This window comes from Aspergillus japonicus, assembly GCF_003184785.1.
Source record: "Aspergillus japonicus CBS 114.51 unplaced genomic scaffold BO86scaffold_89, whole genome shotgun sequence".
Taxonomy (NCBI): domain Eukaryota; kingdom Fungi; phylum Ascomycota; class Eurotiomycetes; order Eurotiales; family Aspergillaceae; genus Aspergillus; species Aspergillus japonicus.
This window is the reverse complement of record NW_020291726.1, coordinates 1-21,982: the sequence shown is the minus strand read 5'-3', so window position 1 is coordinate 21,982 and position 21,982 is coordinate 1. Positions and strand designations below refer to the sequence as shown.

General features: G+C 52.2%; 10 protein-coding genes across 10 annotated transcripts; 5 read left to right on the top strand and 5 right to left on the bottom strand.

Moving 5' to 3' along the window:
• Nucleotides 1-201: 201 nt before the first annotated feature.
• On the top strand, nucleotides 202-813 carry BO86DRAFT_422876 (uncharacterized protein; the record flags this gene model as incomplete). Its single annotated transcript, XM_025675370.1, has 1 exon — nucleotides 202-813. The coding sequence occupies one exon, from the start codon at nucleotides 202-204 to the stop codon at nucleotides 811-813; it is 612 nt and encodes a 203-aa protein (XP_025522669.1).
• Nucleotides 814-1,510: 697 nt separating this feature from the next.
• Nucleotides 1,511-3,839, bottom strand: BO86DRAFT_413615 (uncharacterized protein). The gene is made up of 2 exons (XM_025674761.1): nucleotides 2,886-3,839; nucleotides 1,511-2,818 (listed from the first exon to the last, which is right to left on the bottom strand). Exons 1-2 carry the CDS (start codon nucleotides 3,390-3,392, stop codon nucleotides 1,592-1,594), a joined length of 1,734 nt encoding a protein of 577 aa, XP_025522668.1. The 5' UTR covers nucleotides 3,393-3,839; the 3' UTR covers nucleotides 1,511-1,591.
• A 482-nt stretch (nucleotides 3,840-4,321) lies between these two features.
• On the bottom strand, nucleotides 4,322-4,600 carry BO86DRAFT_291440 (uncharacterized protein; the record flags this gene model as incomplete). Its single annotated transcript, XM_025667385.1, has 1 exon — nucleotides 4,322-4,600. A coding segment is annotated over one exon (279 nt), but the record flags the coding sequence as incomplete, so codon positions are not given.
• Nucleotides 4,601-6,056: 1,456 nt separating this feature from the next.
• Nucleotides 6,057-7,043, top strand: BO86DRAFT_383541 (uncharacterized protein; the record flags this gene model as incomplete). Its single annotated transcript, XM_025670845.1, has 1 exon — nucleotides 6,057-7,043. One exon carries the CDS (start codon nucleotides 6,057-6,059, stop codon nucleotides 7,041-7,043), a length of 987 nt encoding a protein of 328 aa, XP_025522666.1.
• A 1,028-nt stretch (nucleotides 7,044-8,071) lies between these two features.
• Nucleotides 8,072-8,637, top strand: BO86DRAFT_404323 (uncharacterized protein; the record flags this gene model as incomplete). Its single annotated transcript, XM_025674002.1, has 2 exons — nucleotides 8,072-8,374; nucleotides 8,485-8,637. The coding sequence occupies 2 exons, from the start codon at nucleotides 8,072-8,074 to the stop codon at nucleotides 8,635-8,637; spliced, it is 456 nt and encodes a 151-aa protein (XP_025522665.1).
• Nucleotides 8,638-9,078: 441 nt separating this feature from the next.
• Nucleotides 9,079-10,860, bottom strand: BO86DRAFT_442377 (Low affinity iron permease). The gene has a single exon (XM_025676301.1). The coding sequence runs from the start codon at nucleotides 10,627-10,629 to the stop codon at nucleotides 9,121-9,123; it is 1,509 nt and encodes a 502-aa protein (XP_025522664.1). The 5' UTR covers nucleotides 10,630-10,860; the 3' UTR covers nucleotides 9,079-9,120.
• Nucleotides 10,861-11,195: 335 nt separating this feature from the next.
• Nucleotides 11,196-12,766, bottom strand: BO86DRAFT_413614 (Zn(II)2Cys6 transcription factor domain-containing protein; the record flags this gene model as incomplete). The annotated part of the gene is made up of 2 exons (XM_025674760.1): nucleotides 11,196-12,608; nucleotides 12,683-12,766. 2 exons carry the CDS (start codon nucleotides 12,764-12,766, stop codon nucleotides 11,229-11,231), a joined length of 1,464 nt encoding a protein of 487 aa, XP_025522663.1. The 3' UTR covers nucleotides 11,196-11,228.
• Nucleotides 12,767-14,035: 1,269 nt separating this feature from the next.
• Nucleotides 14,036-15,053, top strand: BO86DRAFT_422874 (uncharacterized protein; the record flags this gene model as incomplete). The annotated part of the gene is made up of 3 exons (XM_025675369.1): nucleotides 14,036-14,441; nucleotides 14,474-14,643; nucleotides 14,799-15,053. The coding sequence occupies 3 exons, from the start codon at nucleotides 14,036-14,038 to the stop codon at nucleotides 15,051-15,053; spliced, it is 831 nt and encodes a 276-aa protein (XP_025522662.1).
• Nucleotides 15,054-17,114: 2,061 nt separating this feature from the next.
• On the top strand, nucleotides 17,115-19,051 carry BO86DRAFT_442371 (general substrate transporter; the record flags this gene model as incomplete). Its single annotated transcript, XM_025676300.1, has 6 exons — nucleotides 17,115-17,287; nucleotides 17,356-17,494; nucleotides 17,560-17,704; nucleotides 17,775-18,395; nucleotides 18,487-18,725; nucleotides 18,800-19,051. The coding sequence occupies 6 exons, from the start codon at nucleotides 17,115-17,117 to the stop codon at nucleotides 18,983-18,985; spliced, it is 1,503 nt and encodes a 500-aa protein (XP_025522661.1). The 3' UTR covers nucleotides 18,986-19,051.
• Nucleotides 19,052-19,973: 922 nt separating this feature from the next.
• Nucleotides 19,974-21,113, bottom strand: BO86DRAFT_324854 (putative O-methyltransferase; the record flags this gene model as incomplete). Its single annotated transcript, XM_025668498.1, has 4 exons — nucleotides 19,974-20,374; nucleotides 20,471-20,580; nucleotides 20,629-20,752; nucleotides 20,801-21,113. The coding sequence occupies 4 exons, from the start codon at nucleotides 21,111-21,113 to the stop codon at nucleotides 19,974-19,976; spliced, it is 948 nt and encodes a 315-aa protein (XP_025522660.1).
• Nucleotides 21,114-21,982: the final 869 nt, after the last annotated feature.

Genomic DNA, 21,982 nt, shown 5'->3' with positions numbered 1-21,982 from the left:
TTCGCCACTTTGGAAAAGCCTCGCAGCAGAACTATGTCCGGGGAGCAATCAGGCTCGACTCATTTCAATGAGTCAATCAATGCGGTTCAAAAGGGTTAGCCTGGGCATGTGATGTCAGCCCTAGTTGAAATAGTCCCTTGCCCCTCCTTTCAAGGCTGCCTGCCACCAGATTCTGTTTCTCTTTCTCCCAGCATGCTGAAAATGTCTCTCGCCGACTATACCTTCGATCCAAGTGTTCTTCACGAGTTCTACCGTGTAGAAGAGTTACCTCATCTAAGCTCCGAATTGACCCCCATCCCCCGTCAACTTCAAGCCACGATCGCCCTGCTGCAGCCTCTACGGAACACCGACATCCTCGAATCATGTCGCCAACCCCGTGCAACCCCATACACCGGGTGCCGCAACGCCAGACACGAGTATCTCAACCTCGATCCCCTTAGCAAAGCATGGAGACAGCAAATGATGAAGCTCCCCCCTTTCGCGCGGCTGGTATTTGATCTGACATTGCCTCCACGGGACACCAGCCAGTCGCCAGAAATATACGGAGCCCATAATATACCAGAGAAGGTCTGTTGTGTTGTGGAAACAAGGGACATTACGACACTGGTTAGGTCGATCTCTTTAACTACAGTGATGCGGGCGAAGAGTGAAGTAATATCATTTGATGTTGTCTTTATCCAGGAGGATGGGATACCTGTCAAAGGTATGGAGGGTTTGAAGGGCCAGCTTGTTGCACTGAGCCAGGCAAAAGGCACCGCGGAGGCGAATAAGCGGAAGAATGCCATTGCTGGGGTTCGTGAGATTGACGGCTAGGACAAAGGTTATGAGTCTACATTCGTGTTGTATCCTGTCTGGTTACACTATAATCATGAATACTGTGTTAGAACAGCAGATACGCAAGGAAGGGCTATGGAGGTCAAAGGTGAGATGCCTGTCGGTGCTACTTGCCACCCTTCTCGACTGTGCCCTAATTCACTACTACATATCTCTCAATACCAGGTCATGTGCTAGCCACAAATGTTGTCTGCTATTCTATGAGCGATAAATGACAGACTCCAACACCGTGCTTCCAAATTGTCATCATTTTCTGCTATCTCCTTGCTCCTAATCCCCAGCGCATTGGATGCCCGACAAATGATAGTCAGGCTTGGCTAATGGCCAACCCACGCGGCGCGCGCATGGACCCATCGCAGAAAAGGTGGCCAGAAGTCCCAGCATTCAAGAGACTGACCGAACCGCTACAGCCTGGACACTCTCTTTTATGTTATACCACTTCAGAGTCCGGGACAAAACAACAGGAGAAACCAGTATCTAGACCCCGTATTTGCGCCCGTCCAGCTATAGCAATTTATGCCAATGTCGCGAAGGGGACATTCGCTGGGAACCGGTAGGCTACTGCCCCGCGTATTCTTCGACACTGATCTGCCGCAGGATAGTTCACTCACTGATCAATGCAGCGTTGTTCCGGTTCCTGGATAAAAAGGTTGCGTCACGGCAGATTGCAAGAGCTCATGATCTAAGTCGTCATCGTCGCCGACTCCCTCCCGCCAGCGCCCGAATGACTGCGCCGAGGTCCCAGCGGAGGAGGTTCTTACCAGAAGAAGACGAAGGCGAAAGCATCGCCCGCAAATTCGGAGGCGCATGCGCCACCGCGCTGGGGACAGTGCTCGTCATCGGCTTGAGCGGATACGCCTACCACCTCTTCTACAAACAGCTCGTGCTTCGGAAGATGACGCGCGCGCTGGCGGACGGATACTCGACAGTGGAGCAGGCCGCGTTGGCGCAGCAGCAACAACAGCAGCAGCCACAAGCAGCCCTCGCCATCAACAAGGTCGAGATGGTCGCGCACGAACTCGATAAGCGCAACCTCGGTGCTTGTCCCAGCCAGCTGCATCCCATCGCCTTGGGTGCCTTTCTCCAAGGCCGTAGAGTTGAGCACGATTGAGTCTTTGACCAGATCTTTCACTAGATCTGGTAACATGCCCACCGCGCTGGGTAAGGAGACGACGTGGTGATTGCAGGCCCCAGGTGCAGGGGGCACATCGCCAAACGGGCCCGATATCCCGACGCGGCCGCCCACCACCAGCATCTTATTCTGGGTCAGCGTGCCCGTCTTATCGGAGCAGATGGTGGTGGCGTTGCCCATGATCTCGCAGGACCGCAACCGCCGCACCAGATTCTTGTCCTTCAGCATTCTCGTGGTGGCGAAGGCCAGCGCCATGGTGACCGCAAGGGGGAGGCCCTCCGGCACGGCGATCACCACCACCGTGATAGCCAGGATCAGGACGTTGAGGAATTCCTCGCCTTTGCCTCTGGCCCCGCCCTCGATCTGTCCCAGCTGGCAGAGGAACCGAACAAAGATGACGACAAAGAAGACCCCTCCCACCGTCAGCCCAATGGTGACAATGTGTCTCGCCAGCACCTCCAGCTTCTGCTGCAGGGGCGTTTCCTCCACCTCGTCCCGAAGAGACAACATGATCCTCCCGTGGCTGGAATGTTCGCCGACCGCGGTGACCAGGAACCTGCCCACGCCATTGGTGACTTTGCTGCCACTGAGCATGAACGGGTCATACCAGGCTGCCGACCCGGGGGCCGGCGGTGCGTGCAGATTCGGCCATCCCGTCGTCTTATCAATCAACTCAGACTCTCCGGTGGCCGAGGACTCATCGCATTGCACGCCGAACCCCTGCACCAGGATCCCATCAGCCGGCAAAACATCCCCCGTCTCCACGTGGACCAGATCCCCGACCAGAATCTCGTAGATGGAGATCTGCCGGGCCAGACCCGCGCCACGGAAGACAGTGACCTCCCGTTCTTCCTTCTTCCGGTTCACACAACTGGAACTTCCGGCCCTTCTGGTAGTCGTTCAGCGCCGTCGCCAGCACGATCACGATCACCGCCACCAGGATCGAGACCCCTTCCACCCATTCCACGCTGGGCTCCCCGGCGGCCGCGGTCACGGCCTGGTAGATCCCCAGCGCCAGGTTGACGGTCGCCGACGCAGTCAGCAGGAGCATGAGTTTGTCGTTGAAGGCCATCCACGCGAAGTGGAGGGAGGAAGGGCGCGGTGGTGCGGGAAGGCGGTTCGTTCCGTAGGTCGCGCGGCGGTGGTCCAGCGCGGTTGTTGTTCCATTGTTCGTCGCAGAGTCACTGTCGTCAAGTCCATGCTCGAGATCGGTTTGCAGAGCGACTGCGAGTCCGTCGAGGCCACCGAGGGAATGGAAGATCGCAAGGTCCTTGGTCGAGGTGAGGGTGCTGAGCTGCCCTGGTGTGACGATGATTCTGCCTGCCCTTAGATCCTCCATAATATTGGGGTTGACTGGTGGTAGTGGTGATGGTGCGACACGGTGGATGGCAGGATTGTCCGGCGCAGGTGTGATTTCATCCTCCATTGCCGTAAGTGCAAGTGCGACGCAAATCGATCGACAAGGGAGTGCCACATTATCGTGACTTCAGATCAGGGAAGAAGCGACTGCACGCTGCTAGGCTGCCAGAGTAAGGAGTTTTCGACTTGCCAAGAACATCGGCTGATATTTCAGCCTGGTGGACAAGTCACCGACTGCCAAGCCTAGGCGATCACCCATATCTTCCCTTGATTGGGCCGGAGTTGGTCGCAAGAGTGGGGCTCGATGGCGTCCCTGGCGATACAGTCCCTGGCAATGAGTTTGCACCCCCCCCTGCAATGGCTCGTTTGCTAGCCTATTTAGGAATAGTGTAGCCGGAATTCCGCTGGCAGAATCCCCACATCAGCCAATTCTTTCCTTCATTATCTGTGCGGTATTCAGAGTAGGAAGGCGGTGATTAGTTAGCGCGACACCTGACCAAACGGGGGGAGGTGCAAACTCATTTCCTCCCACTGTATCGATAGCAGAGATGAGATAAGGTTTAATCAACAGCCCTATGGATTGGATAAGTTACATAGTACAGTACAGTATAGTACAGTACAGTATAGTACAGTACAGAGGAGACCTCGATAACAATAGCCCCTTAGTAAGCATTAGAGCAATCATATGGCTTAGAAGAAACAGATATACAAGGACCTAATGGATATGAATAGCTACTATACATGATGACGAGCTGTTATTGTCCTAGAGTTACAGATAGCCGTACTGGAACTATTACACTTTGCGCATACTTTCCTGGGTTGGTTGAAAACATGAAATGGTGGGTCACTTTCAACAGTTCCACATATCTTAGACCATCACCGATTTCCTAGTTCGAAGGTCAGTCAAGAGGTATTCAGAGAAACAAGGGAGAGCAATCCGCAATGAAACCTCTCCACGACGTCGTGGCAAACTTTACCAGATCTCCTTGGGTGCGGTCGCTTGTAGAGCAGAAAAGCAGTGACCATCTCAATTCCCAGACCGAAGACCTCCCCTAGAAATTCCATGGTCTCTGATTCGGACCACCCATGCCGATAGTGGTCAAGATAATCGGGGATCAATGACACGGCGAGATGCAAAGCGATGATAACACCCAGTTCAATCCAAACAAGAGTGCGGACACCGTAGAAATAGACTTGGCTCCATATAACTGAAGAGGCTCTGACTCCGTGATAGACTCCTTTCAGGAAGGGGTCGAAGGTTGGGGATGGGGACAGCGAAAGAAATTATGGCTTGATGAGAGAAGTCATTGGTAGTATAGTAGTGGTTATGAATAGCAGAATTGGTCTGGAGATAGTTGGGAAGAAACGGAGTGAGCTTCAGGTTCGCACAAAGAATTGCTCCCTGCGAGGGCTAATGGTAAGGCACAGAATTTAATCAATCCGAACAGGGCCCTGAACAGGATGGACGGGAAGGGTTCGGTTTATCCCTGAAGGCTTAGCGCGCGCAGGGCTGGGTCAAGTGTGGGATTGTGGGGATTCAAGATCCACCAGGGAGAAATCCTGCAAATAGGCAGCTATCTGGCTATAGCCGAATATCCGAAGAAACTTGCTCGGGTCGGTCCAGTTGTGGTTAAGGTGTATTACATGGAGTAACCCCCTGTTATACTGAGTATGGTCACTCACAACTGTTGATAGAGTCTTATTCATTCAACAATTTTGGATCCACTGGCCTTATCTGAATCTATAAGTATCATTCGCCACCGAGCGTTGGATTATTCCCGGATAGAGGTAAGAGCTGTAGAACAATAATGGTGGCGAAAAAGGATGATTATCACTTACTGAGCTTGATGTTGGAACCGGGCAGCCGAGTGTTGTTGTTACATACAGATACCGGTGAATGGTTGCAGTAATTTATAAACACAGGAACTATTGCTAAGATGATTCAACTTAGTCATTGGACCCTTAGATTTGGGATCTACCTGAGCTTTTACCTAGTAGGGAGATCTCTAGCTTCGATGTATTAATCCTGATCCAGGTAGTTTGTGTTGCTAAGTTTGAAGGTAATATACCGATATCCGGTACCATACACTTGAACCTAGGAGATGGTAAGATTACTGTGGGTGTGATGGTGGCTAATCAATGATCAACATAAGAAGGTTTTACACCATGATAGAACACTATTGTGTCAAGAGATCTAGGAAATGCACATCTGTAGCGCAAGAATGCACATACCCATCATTGATATCCAATTCAATATCAAGGAGGTAAGGTTTCTTAGTACAGACTGATCCACCGAGTTCTTGGCATTTGCCGTGGTGAAGGGGAGTCGCTTATGACTACTGGGTAGAATTAGTCGGACATAGATACCAAGAGGGTCCTTGTGCAACGTCTACTGTCAAACTTGCTTCAGAATCATGTGTTTTATGAGCACGGAAACATGCCCTATAAGATCTGTTGATAGGTTTGTATTTTTGCCCTATCGGCTCCTACTATTGCCTAGACTCGGCTATAAGATGGTCTGGTGATTGTTGTCTATGCGGTCTAGAGGATGGGGTTTTTTTCCAAAGAAATTATTAGAATTTTCGTCTGCAGGAAAAGCCTGTAAAGGGAAGCCTCCCCTTCATTCTTTCAGGGTTCTTGTTATCTCTCTCAACTGGCGCGTCGTCTGAATCTTTTCCGTGCATTCTCACTTCTTTGATTTCGTTCCGAGCAAGGCCCCCTTCTCTCCAACATGGAATGTGTACAGTATAGCATGCTAGGTCTGTCGGTCCTGTCGACCGAGGCACCTGCCGCCATTCCCATATCCTGGACCGTGGCCTCTGCAATACCCAATGTTGTATTGGCGAATATGTATGGCCGTGGTAACACAGGCGTGATTGTCGCCGGCCTGCACGGGGCTATTCACATCATCGATACCATTGATGACTGTATGGATGCTGCAGAAAGTGGCACCAGGAAGGATGCTCTGACCTGTGCTGTATCCCTCCTCACCGGGGCGGCCGTGTTCGGCCTCGCTGTCGAGAATTATCGGCTGACGGGCGCGTTCACCAACAAGCGCGAACTGGAGGGAGACTTCTCCCACCTCGACCGCTGCTTCAGCCAGCTGGGCGACGGGGCCTCGGTCTGGGACATCCACTACGAGGGCATCCCGCTCAATGCCACCCACCTGCCGCAAACTCTGCAGAAGCGAGGCAGTGGTGACGACACGCCCGCTGGAGTCCGCGCCCTGCACAATTCCAGTATGCCATTGAGCTTTATCTACGAGAGCACTCGCAAGGATTACGTCCCCCTCCTGGTGGCCACCAATGGCACGCACTATCACATCGGTCATCTGGCCCCCGTTGGTGGCACTACTGCAGGCGAGGAGAGCGCCTCGCTGCGCCGCCGCACCGACATCGCCCCGGGCGTCACGCATGTCGGAGCCGGCGGGGTCAAAGTCCAGTGCAACTCGAAGGGTCCGGTGATGACCGAGCAGCAGGTCCAGCTCTTCATGGACGAGCCCATGGGGACCACCAGCAGCTCGGCTGCATTGAGTGTCTTCCTCAGCGTCGTCAACTATGCCACATTCACCGGGTTTTCCTTCAATGAATGGGTGGATTCGGACCTCAGTGGGCAGTGGGCCATGGAGGCGGAGACCGCTGAGTTCGGATCGAACTGGGAGACTAACTGGAACTGGTGTTTTGGGGTGGAGGAGAACTATTGCGATAAAGGGTTGTAAAGGGAAGAAAAGCTGGTGCATTGACGATTTAAAAAATACCAGTTCGGTAGTCATGACGTACCCATAATTCGAACATGTTCAATTGAATGTATTTGTCTCTAGTAGCCCACAACATTTACATCGAACCCTAGAAGATCTGATTCCGCAGCGGGCCACAAGATAGTCCTGGAAGGATTGTCAGATAAATCATACGGAGGTCGAAATTCGAGCCGTTCATAAACTCCTTCCTGAGGAGGACTAAGGATAATATCAAATGACTAATACACGTCAAAAAGTCAGGCGAAGAACCGATGTCAGAGGAGCTTTGCTTTGACGGCAGCGGGGAACACATTGAAAGTGGCTTGGTTGTGGGTATCGCAAATATCAGATAAACCTAGATACTTGGGACAAGAGATCAATCTTTGTTGTTTTGTCTATTTCATCTCTCCTGGTATGAGATAGTGTTAAGCGTCCACTGACTTCGAGGAAAGATCAGGACAATCTGATTGTTAGGACAAAGCAGAGCAGGTGACCTTCAGACATAAAGAAACAATAAACTCCAAGCGAAACTTGAAAGTATGAAGTAAATTCCATATCGCATCTCCTTTAAATGGGGCTTTGTTGGTTTATTTCTCAATGGTTGTGCAAGAGCTAGAAGGAATGGGCTGTATGATTCGAGCTTGATTTTGTTTGTAAATCTCGCATGCTCTTTTGATCCTTGGTATACGGCCAAAGGGATACGAGGTATACGAGCTTGGCTTGTTTGTCCTTGCTTGGTTTGTCGAGATAGTTACACTGCATCAACACCAAGAATCGACCAGACTTTCTTTGATGGCTCTGTGCTTTATGCATTTCCTACACGTTGAACAGGCGAGAATGTCGAGGGTATACATAGCACCATCTAACCTCAAGAATCGAAGTATCCATCAGCTCCATCACAGGTGCACAAGACCAAGGAAATGCAGAGTTCATCTTCCAGCACGCAAGCTCATTCACAAGACAGGCCTTATTTCATCCTTACCATCTTATTCCAAACAACGCGCGACAAAATGTCTTCCGAAGTTTGCGGAAAGAAGTGTGAGGACCCCCTACTCTACGGGCTAGGCTCGCACGGCCACGACCACCCATTCCAGAAGGAGGCCCCGAAAGAACTCCTGGACAAATTCGGCCACGGCCACGAGGAGCTCTTGATCGGCTGGGACGGAAAGCATTCATTCCAGTTCATCCGGCATGAGGAGGACTGGAAGGCGCGCCTCTCGGAGCGGGCGCACGATCTCTACCACAAGATCCGGGACGACTATCAGGGGATGCCCGCGCTGGAGCCGGGCCATATCCGGGTGCGCTTCAGTGCGGTGACCAGGTCGCGATGGTCGACTGGCCCGATCGCGAGGCCGACGCCTACTACGCGCGCTTCCGCCACCTGCCGGCTTACCGGTGGGCTTCCGGCTTGCCCTGCCAGTAGCTCGTCGTCAAGAAGTCGGACAAGAAGAAGGACACAATGACCCTCCGCCAGATCGACGGCACATCTATGGCCACGGCCAAGAAGTTCTGGCGCAGGGCTCCCTGTTATCACCTGGCCGGCTACTGTGATAAGGAGCGGCTCCAATGGATTTAGGCAGACTGAAGCGCTGTCACCAGGTATCTGATCAGAGCCAAGGAGATGCGGGGCTTGGATCCTCTTGTTTTTCCCTAGGTAGCTTACTGTGCAGGCCCTAGTATAGTAGGAAATGAAGATAGAGCATATGCAAGGCTTTGTGTGACGCGAAACAGAACGTAAATCAACGCAACGGTCAAGAGGAAGTAAAAGTACAGGGCGCGGGTTGAATGAATCGCGGTACCCCTTTCATCTTGCAGAGGACGCAGCCACAGGTGCTCAGTAGCAGAAAGAAGGCCTGATTGACTTGTCTGGTAGTGGAACTCATGGTATAGGACATCATAATATGAGACGGGCAACAGCTGGAAAGATTTCACAACACATAAAGCACGGAACATGACAGAAATGATTTAACGAATTCAGATTATAAACACCAACAACGCTCATTCTGTATGTTGGATGCCAACGTCAATTTCCCTGCGGTCGCGGATGGTACGTGTCTTGTCACGGCGCAGGCATCTCAGCAGTAGCAGACAGCCCGTGTACCTCCAAGAGCTCCTTGGCATGCCGCGTGAAGGACAGCAGCCACTGGCGGTAGCGGTACAGGTCGTCCAAGTCCATCTGGGCGCTGGCCTCGGCGTCATTCTGACCATTAATCAGGATTAACATGAAGAACGTCTCGATGATGCTGGGCGGTACGTTGGAGATCAACTGTCCGGTGAGACTCCACTTCATAGCGCTGGAGGCGACCACACAACCGATGGTGAGGAGAAAGCCTGCCATAACCATGAGAGTATGAGAGGTAACCGCATCCATCCAGCGGGAGACTGTCTGGCTTAGAGAAGGACGCTGAGCGTTGCTACCTGCGGTGTCATCGGTAGCGAGAGAGAGTTCCGTGAGCAGCGCCGCATCTGCATGTAAAACCATCGTCATCTGGCCTTTGATGTACTGATGCACCTTGCTTTGAACATTGCGAAGAACAAAGCTGTCAAATAGACCCACCAGTCCGGCGTACGTTCCGATCAGGAGCCACCAGCTACTGTCATAGTGGAGGACGGGGCCGACCGCAGCCCAGACGATGATCACCAGCACGAGGAGCATGAGGCCCACCAGGGTTCCAACGATGTCCGCGTAGTAGAAGATCACCACCTGCAGGATGTTCTCTTTAGGTAGTGGGTCAACTACCATAGGGTTCGGTAGATCATCCTTGGTCAAGCAGCGAAGCTTCATCTCAAGGGTCGAGTCGAGTCGGAAGATGGTGTCAAGAGAGGCGTTGTTTGAATCTGCGTAGCGTTCTCGAAGGCAAGCGAGAAACGCAAACACCAGAATCATCAGCGCGGATGTCGCGTCGTTGATGTAGAGCTGCCACCGGTCGGACCAGTTGCAATGCGGGCCGAAGCCCAGCCAGATCACGACACAGACCCAAAAAAGAAGGGAGCTGAGTACATGCCCAAGCGCTCTGGCGGAGTACATGATACCCTGGACCAAAAGACTTTGGGTGTTCAAGCTGTAGTCTACGGACTCAGGACGCTCCGCATTGCACTTCTCGGCGACTTGACGAACCCCGCCCCGCCCCAGCTTCTTCCTGACGTCGGCGAGCATGCGTTGATGACTGTGGCTGCGGGACTGGAGCTCGACGAGGGCTTCGCGCTGATCGGAATACTGGCGCAGGAGCTGACGCATGATGAACGAATCGAAGACGTAACAGAGCATGGCTTGAACATCGGAGATGGAAGCGATCCAGACGCTCACGTTTCCAAACCGAATTCCCAGCAGAGCCCACGTCAACAAACCGGCAAGGATTATGAGAAAGACAGGTACGGAACCGGAAACACGGACCATAACATCGAGGCAACGATCAACGAGCTTCGGGCTTCGCCTGGCCCGCAGCCCAGAAACCTCGTTATTCAGAGTGTCGCGCATGTCCACCTTTGCGTCCATTCCATTTTCCAGCCACTTGGTCTCGGCAATCCCCTCCACCTCGCATCGAAAGGCAGGGGTAAAGTAGTTCATTTTGTTGTTTTGCTGAGAAGTTACGGCGGATGAGTGAGATTTGCTGATTCGCAGAAGAGCTGCAGTAGGGCCAGCACGCGTGGGATGGAGAGGACGATGGACACGAGCGGATTCATAAAGCGAGGATCAGCCATTCGGAGTTGATAGAAGCGGTAGCGGGTATTATGATTGGAGAATTGCAGCAAGTAGCCGTTTAAAAGTAAGAGGGACAAAGATAGACGAAGTTGGAAGAAGGATCAGGTATATATATAAAGTACTAGAGATTGAAGGGAACAGAGGGGGGGGGGGAAATAAGAAAGCATTGGGGTCGGAAGAAATGCCGTTTTAGGTCGGCCTCAGGAACACTTCCGTCCCGGTCGGAATTCAAGCTTCCTTGGCGGGGCTTGAAGTGATCGAATCCCTGGGTCGGGTACTCTTGGCCTGCGCCAATTTCTTGATTGGGTGGAATCAATGTAGCTGCCTGGAGAAGTCCCACAAAGAAGCAGAACCTTTCCCATGAACACACATATAAGATCAGCCGGACCCCATGTAGTGCTGTTCACTCAAAGCACCCCTTCTACTGACCCAGATAATCAAAATGTTTGGAACAAGTCAAGCATTCACTGGTTCGTCTTGTAATCCATATTAAGAGCCAAACTACTCCCAGAGAGCCTTAGCGCATGCTGAAGGGCTCTTCTTATCCACTGCGCAGACTCCACGCCCACCTGCTCCAGCACCCTCGGGTTGCGCTGGAGGGCAGAGGAGGCGACATTCAGTGGCCACACAATGGCCCGACCGCGCATCGACAGCCCTTCTACCGCGTCGTTGCTACCATCACCGCCACCACTGATTACCGCGTGAGTGCTCTGACAGATGTCTCTGATCATACCCACAATGATCTGCTCCGAATCCTCCGCGTACCCGTTACACAGCAGGATATTTTGGCAAAGCATGATGCGCGTGGCGAAACAGAAAGTTCGCGGAACGGCATTCCAGCTGGTCTCGTAGACGTAGACCCGGGATGGGGCGCCGGGCCATTGCAGAATTGCGGGATCACCGGCCCTGACCTCCCGCTCGGAGAAGTGAGAGCCTTGGGGTAGTTGGGCTTCCCAGGCTTCCAATGCCTCATCGGCTGCGAGTAAAGTATCGGCCATGTCCGACATAGCTTGGTGGTTAAAGGTAACAATGTACGAGTCGATCTCGGCTTGCCACTGTGCGAGCCGATACATCGTACAGAATAGATGGCCGGCCGAGAATGCCGGGTCCATCACCGCGGTCCACCATTTTAAGGGAAGCTGCGGCCGTGAGCGTTGGTTTAAGCAATTAATTACCATTAGCAGGTACTGATATTTGAGGAGATAAGGATCAATGCTGGCTGCTGAGGTGGGGGAAGCGATTTGCTGCCGCACCATGGAGATAGCTCCGTGCTGGTGGGCCGCATGCCAGGATTGCACTGGGTCCGGGCTGGGAAGGATTGAGTCAAAGAGCCCCATCAGCGCAACCGAGACGACGGTCTCCGTGCTCGGAACCCCGTGACTTCGCTGCAGCTGGAGCCGAATCTGGGTAATGGCTTGTGAGTACTCGGTCCGCGCCATGATCTCCAGCTGTGGGACAGGCTGCTGCTGTTGACGCGAATGATGGGCCAGAGCCAGGGCACGGATCGCCTGGCGGGTGGGGGAGGACGGAACTCTGACTGATTGGCGGTAGAGTGTGGGTAGCATCTGGAAGAATTCGATCCAGGGGTTGGAGATCTTGGCGCTGCAGTCGAAATCTCGATAGAATGCCGCTATTACCCGGTCGTGGAGATCCACCAGTATGCGGCTGGGGGCGCTGGGTTCACGCAGCAGTCTTGCCGCGTGGGTACGCGTTCGCCAGAGAGCAGCAGTGCGGGCCGCTGCTTTGCTGTTCTCATCGCGAAAATCGAGCTCCAGGGCATCAGGATAGCTACACTCCGTGCCCCGACGGACGCAGCGACTACACTGCGGCTGCCCTTCATTGCACTTGATTATTCTCATCAGTGTCTCCATTCCCGAGGATCACGAATCGGGGATCATAGAGAAAGCAGTAATCCTACCTTCACCTTCGAGCGACGACACATGAGACAGCCTTTGCTCCGAGGGCTGCGCGTCGTGACACCTGTCTTCGTCTTGTTCTGCATTTTGGCCGGATGAAAACCTTCTTATACAATTTGTGGTAACGACCGCCGACAGACTTGACCCTAACCCGACTGACCTGGGCACATGGCCAAGGCAGGGGCAGGGGTTTTATGGTTCATAATCTGCACGTCCGCGCCGCCCCGCTGTGGAGAACAGAACGTGGTCTGGCGTGTTTGATGGCCTCAACGTTCCTCAGGAAAGGCTGTCGGCCGAATTCCAGGCCAATAGCAAGGCTTGCGGATATTGCCGTCGCGTCCCCTTCCGCAAATTGTCTAGTGGCAGGTCATCGAAGCCGCAGACTGTGGGTCTAAATGGATAGGGGAAGACTTGGCCATGCTTAACTTCTCGTGTGCTTGGAGCCGCTACCGGCGATAAGCCAATACACCCGAATTCTCCGCCCACCATGACTCAATTCTTAAGTTGTCGCTGCTCTAGTATTAGTCAAGACTGAGATGGCGTGTACAACGAACGGAAATTGCCCGCGGTTTCTTACTAAACATCAAAACTCAATTGGGTAACCACCACCTTGGGCCATCATCTCTCGCTCCTTTTAACATCTTGCGGAAGGCATGCAGTAACCGTTCTCAGTACAAGTGGAAGTTTGAGGTGGTTGACGCATTAGGAGAAGGAGGTGAACAGTGTCCGAGGTGAAAGATACAGTGCGTGCACAGACAACAAACTAACCACAACAAAAAACACAATATACGCGACATACCCAGCCTGCCCGCCCCAGTGTCACCTCATCTACACGTTAGACTATCAGGCATATATTCAGAGTAAACTTTGCTGTACATGTCTGTACATGTATACTAAGATCAAAGAAGGAAGTATAACGAAGTTGCCCAGTGGCCGCGATCGCATGGTAGGAGGTACTTATACTGTACTGTACTGTACCAATACGGAGTAAGTTACAACCCACCCTAGATAACGGATAAACGGCCGGACCGGTATTTTGGCAACAAAAGGGTCCGGGGTCTTTTCCGACTGGCTTTCAGAGTTCCAAATTCCTGCGCTACTTCAGCAACATTGAACGGCTCGATGGGGCGATAGCTGATATACTATTTATTATATTCACTTCCTGGTCGCTCTCCACTGCTGGCAAACTCCATGTAAAACCACCCCTACCAACTACACAAGAGCTGCCTTCACAGCCCACCCCTACCATGTCGGTCACTATCGACTCAAGAGTCATCAACACCGATGATTTCTTTCCCAGCATCTTACAATCCCATGAAAAGGGTCCAAGATCACTATTCATTCTCTCATCTTAGATGCCCACTACTGACGACAACATAGAGAAACTCACCCCTTGGGTTTTCGAACATGCCGAGTCTGCCGATCTCTTCTGTGTTGATCGCTGGCCCGAAGAAGAGTCGAAGGATTATCGAGATATCTTTCACCTCACCAACTCGTATGTCTCCGAAACCAACCTCCTCGACGCCTCCCTCGCCGAGCCCCACCCCCTTCAAGCCTACTATCCCGAAAGCCAACCCTATGATCCTGATCGCATCGAGCCGGGCATTCTGGAAGATGCGGTTGGGAGAGAGGAGCTTGTAACTCTTCCGCGAAAGAGCTGGGAGTATTCTACGCGAGAGGAGTTTGCCCATCTGATGACCCTACAGGCCCTCGTGTTGAGAGGGCTGATGGAGAGTCTTTATCAGAAAATGGGCTTGAGAGGTTCTGAACCTCGACTCTAGTAAGTTAGTAAGTTTCAAACTGCTCCGGGGAAAACGGCGTTGGACTAAAGCACAGAAGCTTTCCTGTAGCTAACCACAGGCAATCATATCATCTCGGCGGTCAAAAGTATGCAGCCAGGCCTGATGGCGCTGTTACTATCCGTACTCAGAGACGGGACCTTCCCATTCTGTCTTTCACGAGCGTATGTCGACTCCTCCTCAAGCAGAGCCTTCACTACGCTTTCTAAATTTGATCTAGTGGTTTGAAGATCAGACGTGGGGCTAGTTTCTTGGAGAGACTCTGAGTATCATGCTAGGCCAGCTTGCATGCAATGTTGAACTAGGCCTACGCGATTAGGAGATGTTTGTTCTTGGTTTCTACAAAAGGCAAATCTTCATTGCTCGTGGGTTCTTTATAAAAGATCATATATCGCGGGTTCATTCAAAGGGGTGCTCGGCTGATGAAACCTTCACTATAGCTTTTACACGAGGCTATGACCTGTCCTCCAAGATGGATCGGGATGAGGCTGTAGAGAAACTGGTAGGGTTGCTACGATATTTTCTCGGTGGGACTGCACAAATAGGTGGCTTACAGGCCTTTTTTGACAAATGATGATGATCCAATCAAGTTCTGGTGGCTAATATGCTTTCTGTAAATTTGTCTATACTCCCCGTGGCCGGAGGAGCTCACTCTTGCCACTGTTCTTGAGGAAGCTATGAGTTGAGGCTGCAATAAGACGTGTGTACTCCGTACATACATTTGGGAACTGGACGTCTAGTCACCAGTCGGGCGGGAATCCCCGCCCTGTATATCTACTAGTTTCGTCTCTTACGCCACTTATCCCCCACAATTCAGAGGTGGCCTCTGAAGATAAGATCCTATGGTAATTACACATCAATCTGGATCTCACTAGGTTTGTTTGTCTTGGAGAGGTTTCTTTATCATGATCAGGAGGGACCCATCGTGAGGTCGAGACCAGATCTAATCGTTTGACTGATCGAATAGCTTCCATGCAAGGGGGTTGTTTGACAATTATTGTGACGAGAATCGACAGTACGGCAACCCGCGCAGCCTTTAATGTTGAAGAACTTCAAGTATGCCACTGACGATGCATGTACGATGTATCTTGTTCTCATCCCGTTGTCCGCTTAGAGCCGCTATCTGCTCCGAAGGGTGGAGTTGGGTTGGGTTGAGTAGGAACCTGTCGAGAATTCAACTACTCCACGAACAGGTCTGCGGTCTCTAATTAATGGCCCCCAGACTAATCGGGTCATGCTACCCAGGGACATCATGGGAATCCATTTTATTTATCCTAGCACAGTCCTGCAAGGGTTAAGCTTTGTTGTGCCGCAATGCAATCTTTGGAACCTGGTAAGCCGCTCATAGATAAGGTAGGTAGCAGCCAATCAATCTCCTTCGATTAGAGCTTCGACCTCTTGTTCTTGCTGAATTCTGTGTATAAGCCTACTAAGATGATGCTAGCAGGTGGGCTCGCCCTTGATGGAACCGCCGTCTGTCAATCATCGGCTCCGACAAGCAAAGCCATATCTCGGAATATATATTCCGGTCTGAGTCTCAATGATAAGGACTGGTTTATCGGTGGCACCACGGCCCTCCATTCTTCAATTCTGGGGTCCCCGGTCCCCGTGCTTTATGGACGGTTCTTGCGACTGTGTGTATTTGCGAAGGCAAGCTAATCATGCGAAGTTGCACAAACTCGGCTTGCTAGGTATCTTTAAATCCCAGAGCCTTCCTTACCTTCACATGGACCGCGTCGATCCAAAACTACTCCAATATTAGACAATATATATATTTCTCTCTCGCAAAGAACCCTAGTGACTGATTGGCCCTAAAAATGCCCTCGGATAAAAAGAGTACTTGTAAATCCGCCTAGAAAACTTAGTTGAACAACCTTTTCCTACGCAAAGGAGCGGGAAAGGTGGCCCTTTCGAGAGACAGTTGCGTGGCCTTAGTATGAATCCCGGGTGGCTAGGAGGGTGCCTCTCCCGGTGCTTAGAGGTGGTTGGCAAGTAGTAGGCTATACTGCCGGCATTTAGGGGTATTGCAGATTGGTATGATTCGGATGATGTATCCTAGTCGAGGCAGGCCTTGGTTCGATCTAACCATCTCGTCACAACACCAGATCTGGCCTTCCGAATGTTGGTGCATGCGCCACATAGCCCTAGAGCCAGGAAGATGTATTCCGCAATGCTCAGTCGATGGATCTTATCTGGCTTTACATCTTATCAACCATGGTACTGGGCCCAATGAGAGCCATCAGCTCGCATAGTTGAAGATACCGAAGATTCGATCTTATCAGTACCAGGATAGGTTGCTCTATAGAACGAAGAACGAAGCCTTTTGACCGGAAGTAAGAGGAAGGAACGCCCTTATAATCTGGTCCATCGCTCCTAGACAATAGCATGTGAAATTGGTATCGATTCCTCATCCACCAAACGAGCTTTGGTAGGCTGACAAGTGCTCGAATCTCATTTGCATCGACTATCCGTATCCTATTCCTGGGCATGATGGGGCCTCGATTTCGACGCTTTCTAACATTATCCATCCTGATGGCCGGGGGTTTGTTGACACTCCCTCATTTCCCACCCCAAGGACTGCAGAGTTTAATTCTAACATTGTCACGTTTTGCATTCATAGCCAGCATCGTTGGATATGACTCGGGGATATCTGAACGGGGTCCTCGCATCGCCCGATTTCATCAAGCGATATGGAGTGACGGTGGACGGTTCCACCTATTTGACCGCGAGAACTCGCAGCTTGTTCACTTCGTTCCAGGTCGTGGGGACGTTGATAGGGTGTCTCATTTGCGATCCCATCATAAATTGGTGTAAGGATCTCAATCTCAACGCGTACCAATCATCTAGGCGATCCTGCCTCTAACCATACTCGATAGGGGCAATCGGGGCAGCATGGGAGCTGGCTCCGCTGTTTATGCGCTAGGAGTCGCCTTGCAGGCCGCAGGCCTCCCCGCACCGGTCTTCATTGTCGGCCGCGTCTGCATGGGCATGGCGCTGGCACTCGCCTCGAGTATTGTAGGTGCCCGCCTGCACGATCCGCGCCCCATTCTGTATCGCTCATGCTCCCCTCCCCGGCGCAGATCCCACAGTATCTGGTTGAGGTCTCCTCCGGCACGAACCGAGGACGGATGTTTGCCTTCTACCTCATATTTTTGACCTCGGGCAACGTCTTGGCCTGCGGGATTAGTATGGGGACCTCGCACTTTACCGACTCCCGAGGATGGCGTGCGTATAGCCTCCCTACCCCTGTCTCCCTTGCATTGACCTCGGGCTGATCACGGGGCCCTCCCAACAGGGATCACCATCTGTATGCAGCTGCTCATAGCCGCCTGCATCGGGCTGGGCGCGCTCATCTGCCCAGAAGCGCCCACCCTCCTCCTCCGCCGTAACGACCTTGTTGGGGCGCGGCGTGCGCTCGCAATCTTACAGGCGCGGTCGGCCGACTCGCCCGAGATCGGTGACGCAGTGACTACGATGCAGGCGACGCTGGCGACGACGAGCGGGCAAGTGGATGAGCTGTCTACGCTGCAGCGGTTCCGCGAGTGTTTCCGGGGCACAGATCGGCGGCGGACGCTGCTGGGGATTGGCACGGCGGGGCTGACGATCCTCACGGGGACGAATTTCTGGTTCAACTACGGAACCACCTTCTTCGAGGTGGCCGGGGTGACCAACTCGTACTTGATCTCGCTGGTGCTGGCACTGATCAACTTTGTCTGCTCCGCGCCGGCGACCTACCTCATGGAGCGGGCCGGCCGCCGCTTGTGTCTGATGGTGGGCGCCGCCGGGATCGCCCTCACCCAGCTGCTCAGCGGCATCATCCATGACGTTGCCCCGAACACTGTGCATGATAAGCATATGCTGGTCGCTGGCTCGATTCTCTTCATCGCCATCTTCGCGCCAACGTGGGGTGTGGGAGGTAAGTCAAGGCGTCTCCGTCCCTTTTTCCCCTTATCACCCTCCACCCGCTGATGGAAGGTGCATCACGCTGACCACGTGGCAAATAATAGGATGGGTCGTCATGACCGAAGCCTTCTCAGTCCGCCTCCGCCTGGAGCAGACCGCGATCACGATGATCGTTTACTGGGTCGCCACCTGGTTCATCGGCTTCATTGTCCCCTACCTGGTCGACGCCACCGAGGCCAACCTTGGCGCCAACGTCTGCTACCTCTGGGCCGCCACCTGCACCGCGTGTTTTCTGTGGACCTACTTCTTTGTGCCGGAGCTGGCGGGGCTCTCGGTGTCTGATGTGAGATACCCTCCTCTTCACTGGTTGTATCCTAGTAAGATGACCGATGCTGACATTCGCACTTCTGCTTCTAGATGGATGCACTCTTCCACGAGAAGGTCCCGGCTTGGAAGTCGATGCAGTGGGCTCGACGGCGGCGGCTCCAGGTTCTCGACGGCGCAACGCCGGCTGCAGAGGGGGAGGAACAAACCTCCTCCGGGCTGGATGAGGAAGGCCTTTCTGAAAAGACGGGCCGGGTGGAAGTGAAGGTGTTGGGTTGAGTTCTGATCTCAATGGGGGCGGCGATTGGGATGCCGCGATTAGGGCATGATCGGATATGGTTGCGGTCACGGGTTACTGGATATACGCAGAGAGAGACTACTAAGACTAGATGAAATAGGCTCTTTCGGTTCGAGATTTAGCCATCTGGGCCCATGTGGGAACCTAGAAATACTCAGGCTTAAAATGCCATTGCCGTATGACAACATACACTCGTGATAACTCTTGTTTCCTTGCTTGTTATGTTCCACTGCTAAGTAAACCAACCCGTGACCGATGGGCGAGAGCTGAAGATACTTCGATTGTTGTAGCCACGGGATTGCTCTCAGCGCGATTGGACCAAGTGATATTTTGAGATCTACCTACCTTTTAATGTCGAAAGACCTGTTGAATAAGGAAGAAAGAAATGCACGGGGAAGGTAGGTTATAACAAGGACCTTCCCAAGCGAGCACTTTAGCCCGCTCTCTACTGCAAACCTTTGATGAACACCAATCATCTGTCAATCCGAGGACAGCAGTGCGATTAATCCACTGCAGAGGAAGAAGCAGGCTCAATACACTATCAGAACAACAACAGCGGTCATTCGCCTTTAGACTTGGATTTTCAGACAACTGCACCATGGCCCGGACGTTTCCATCTGATCTCGGTTGCCAGAACCACTAAAGAAACACAATTCTTTGTCATCTACTTGCGCCCTGGCTCTAAGCAGTTACACTGCTTCTCGCTGTACCTGGAACACTACCCTTTCATTGTCGAGCGACGAAACCTGTCGTATAGAAAGCGGAACTAAGCAGGAAGAGAAAAGCTTTTCCCACTCTTCCATTGTCCGGAACGGACGTCCAAAAGCCGCAATCAAGTGCAAGTTGAGGATATTTGCGTTGGAATAGAGCGTGCCATGCTTTCCCGGATCCACGAAGTCGTCGACCAACAAGACTGATTTGCTCGGTGTCATAGCTTCCGCAATATGCTGGATGATCTTCCGGCAATCACTAAGATCCGTCAGCACAAATGATGTTCCACGTGCAGAACACAGCGAATCGTCTGACGGACCTATCTGTGTGATCCATAAGGATGTGGCTGAGTAAATAGAGACTAGCTCCTCTGACCGGTTGTTTCTCAAAGAAGTCATGCTGCTGCCAGGTAACTCTCGACATTGCTTCTGCGATTGCTGGCTCCTCTCTTATTGTTGGCTTCTTACACATGAAGTCTTGGACAGTGAACGAGCTCTGCGGAAACTGCATCGCAAGGCGGAGAGAATGGTGACCTCTACCACCTCCAACATCTACCAGAGTAGCGCCGGGACGTAAGACGTCGAAATTGAAAATGTCTTCAATGGGAGCCTGCGTGGACCGGTGGAAATACCTCTCCATTGCGCTGTCGAAACGCCGGCCTCGCTCCTTGTCTGTAGAGTGGTAGTACTGATAAAAGGTCTCGGACGCTGGAAGTGTCAGTTTACCCGTTAATCCTTCGGGGGTCTAACGCATACTCTGAAAGGCCATTTCAAATGCCGTTTTGTGCTTCCCATCCGGAATTTTGAAAGAGTTGTTTTGGGCGTAAACAGAGAGATAAGATCCCATTTTCAGGCCATCGTCGACACTGACTCCTCGTCAATATCATGCCCCAAACGAAGCACTAGGCTCTTACAGGTAGTGGATCCACGAGCGAAAATTCTCATTCAACAAGCATGTTGAGTTGGCATTCAAAGCATATGTCTCCTTCGAAGGCTCGTCGAAGATCCGGTTCTCAACGCACAGTGTCATGACACATCCTGTTCCGCATCAGCTTTCTGTTACATCCATGTATTGGACTTCCTTACGCAGTAGCGATGGTGCAGCTCCCGTCGCTTCTATCAAAGCGTCGAGAGAAGCTGAGCGATTCTGTGAAAGCAACCTTGGGATTCCGAGATCAAGCGCCAAACAGATGGCAGCGCTGTTATTGTATGACCCCGCCACTGTGTTCACCCAATTCTCAGGTGCAGCCACCAACGCACCGAGTTCCCTACAAGCCGCTGAGATCACTGATGATTCATGCTCAGTACTCGCACCCAAGCCTAGTTTCTGGTTGTAGGACTCAGAGTAACTGGATATAAGTTCTGCGAGGTTTTTCACGGTGTTGGCGTTATCCGACATGTCGAGGTTGCCTCACTTCTACTGGCTGTCATATAATTGAGAGAAGAGGAGGACAGGGAAGCAAATTATTCCATAGACCAGTTCGAACTCGACATATTATACATCAAGGAGCTATGCGTATTATGCATTATGTCCGCCAGATCCCGTCATTAGATGACTATACAGGTCATTGAGACGCTAAGGATACAATAGCACAGATGCCGAAGTTAGTTGGTAAAGGGATCGACGCCAAATACCGGATTTTTCCGACTGTCACAGCTAGTGAAAATCCACTCTGTGTCATCTTTAATCGTAGATGCTTCGACATATTCTGCAAGAAGATGACCACGTAGCCGATCCACTTGCATTAGATTGTGAACCAGAGAGAAGCTGAACGTACCAGCCTTCTGGGCTGAGCTTGAAGTCAACGTTGATCAGACCGGCGTTTAAAACCGCGACATCAGCATGCCCTGCGCAATTCGCTGTCTGCTGCCCCTGTAATGAGGACGGTTCTGGTCCTGGAATGAGTCTGGGGAGGGAGGGGCTCGCCCCAGAGCTTATCGCGTATGCGCCGGGGTCGGAGGAATACCATGATTCGAGGAGGCATGGGCAAAGAAGTGTGCTTCGTTGATTGACCGCAACGAAGTAGGTACTGTACACAGCCTTGAGACTGTACATCTTCTCGGCTAGAGATGGTGGCCGGCTTTGGGTTGTCTGGGTGTCCTGACAACAATTGTATTCTATTGTATTCTATTGTATATGAGTGTATATTAGTGTACGAAGTATAGATGGGGAATGCGGGAACCCCACCTGTGTGGCAACCGGCGGAGAACCAACCATTGTCCATTGACCGGGGACGGATCAATCATCCGGAGGTAAATCTACCGCTC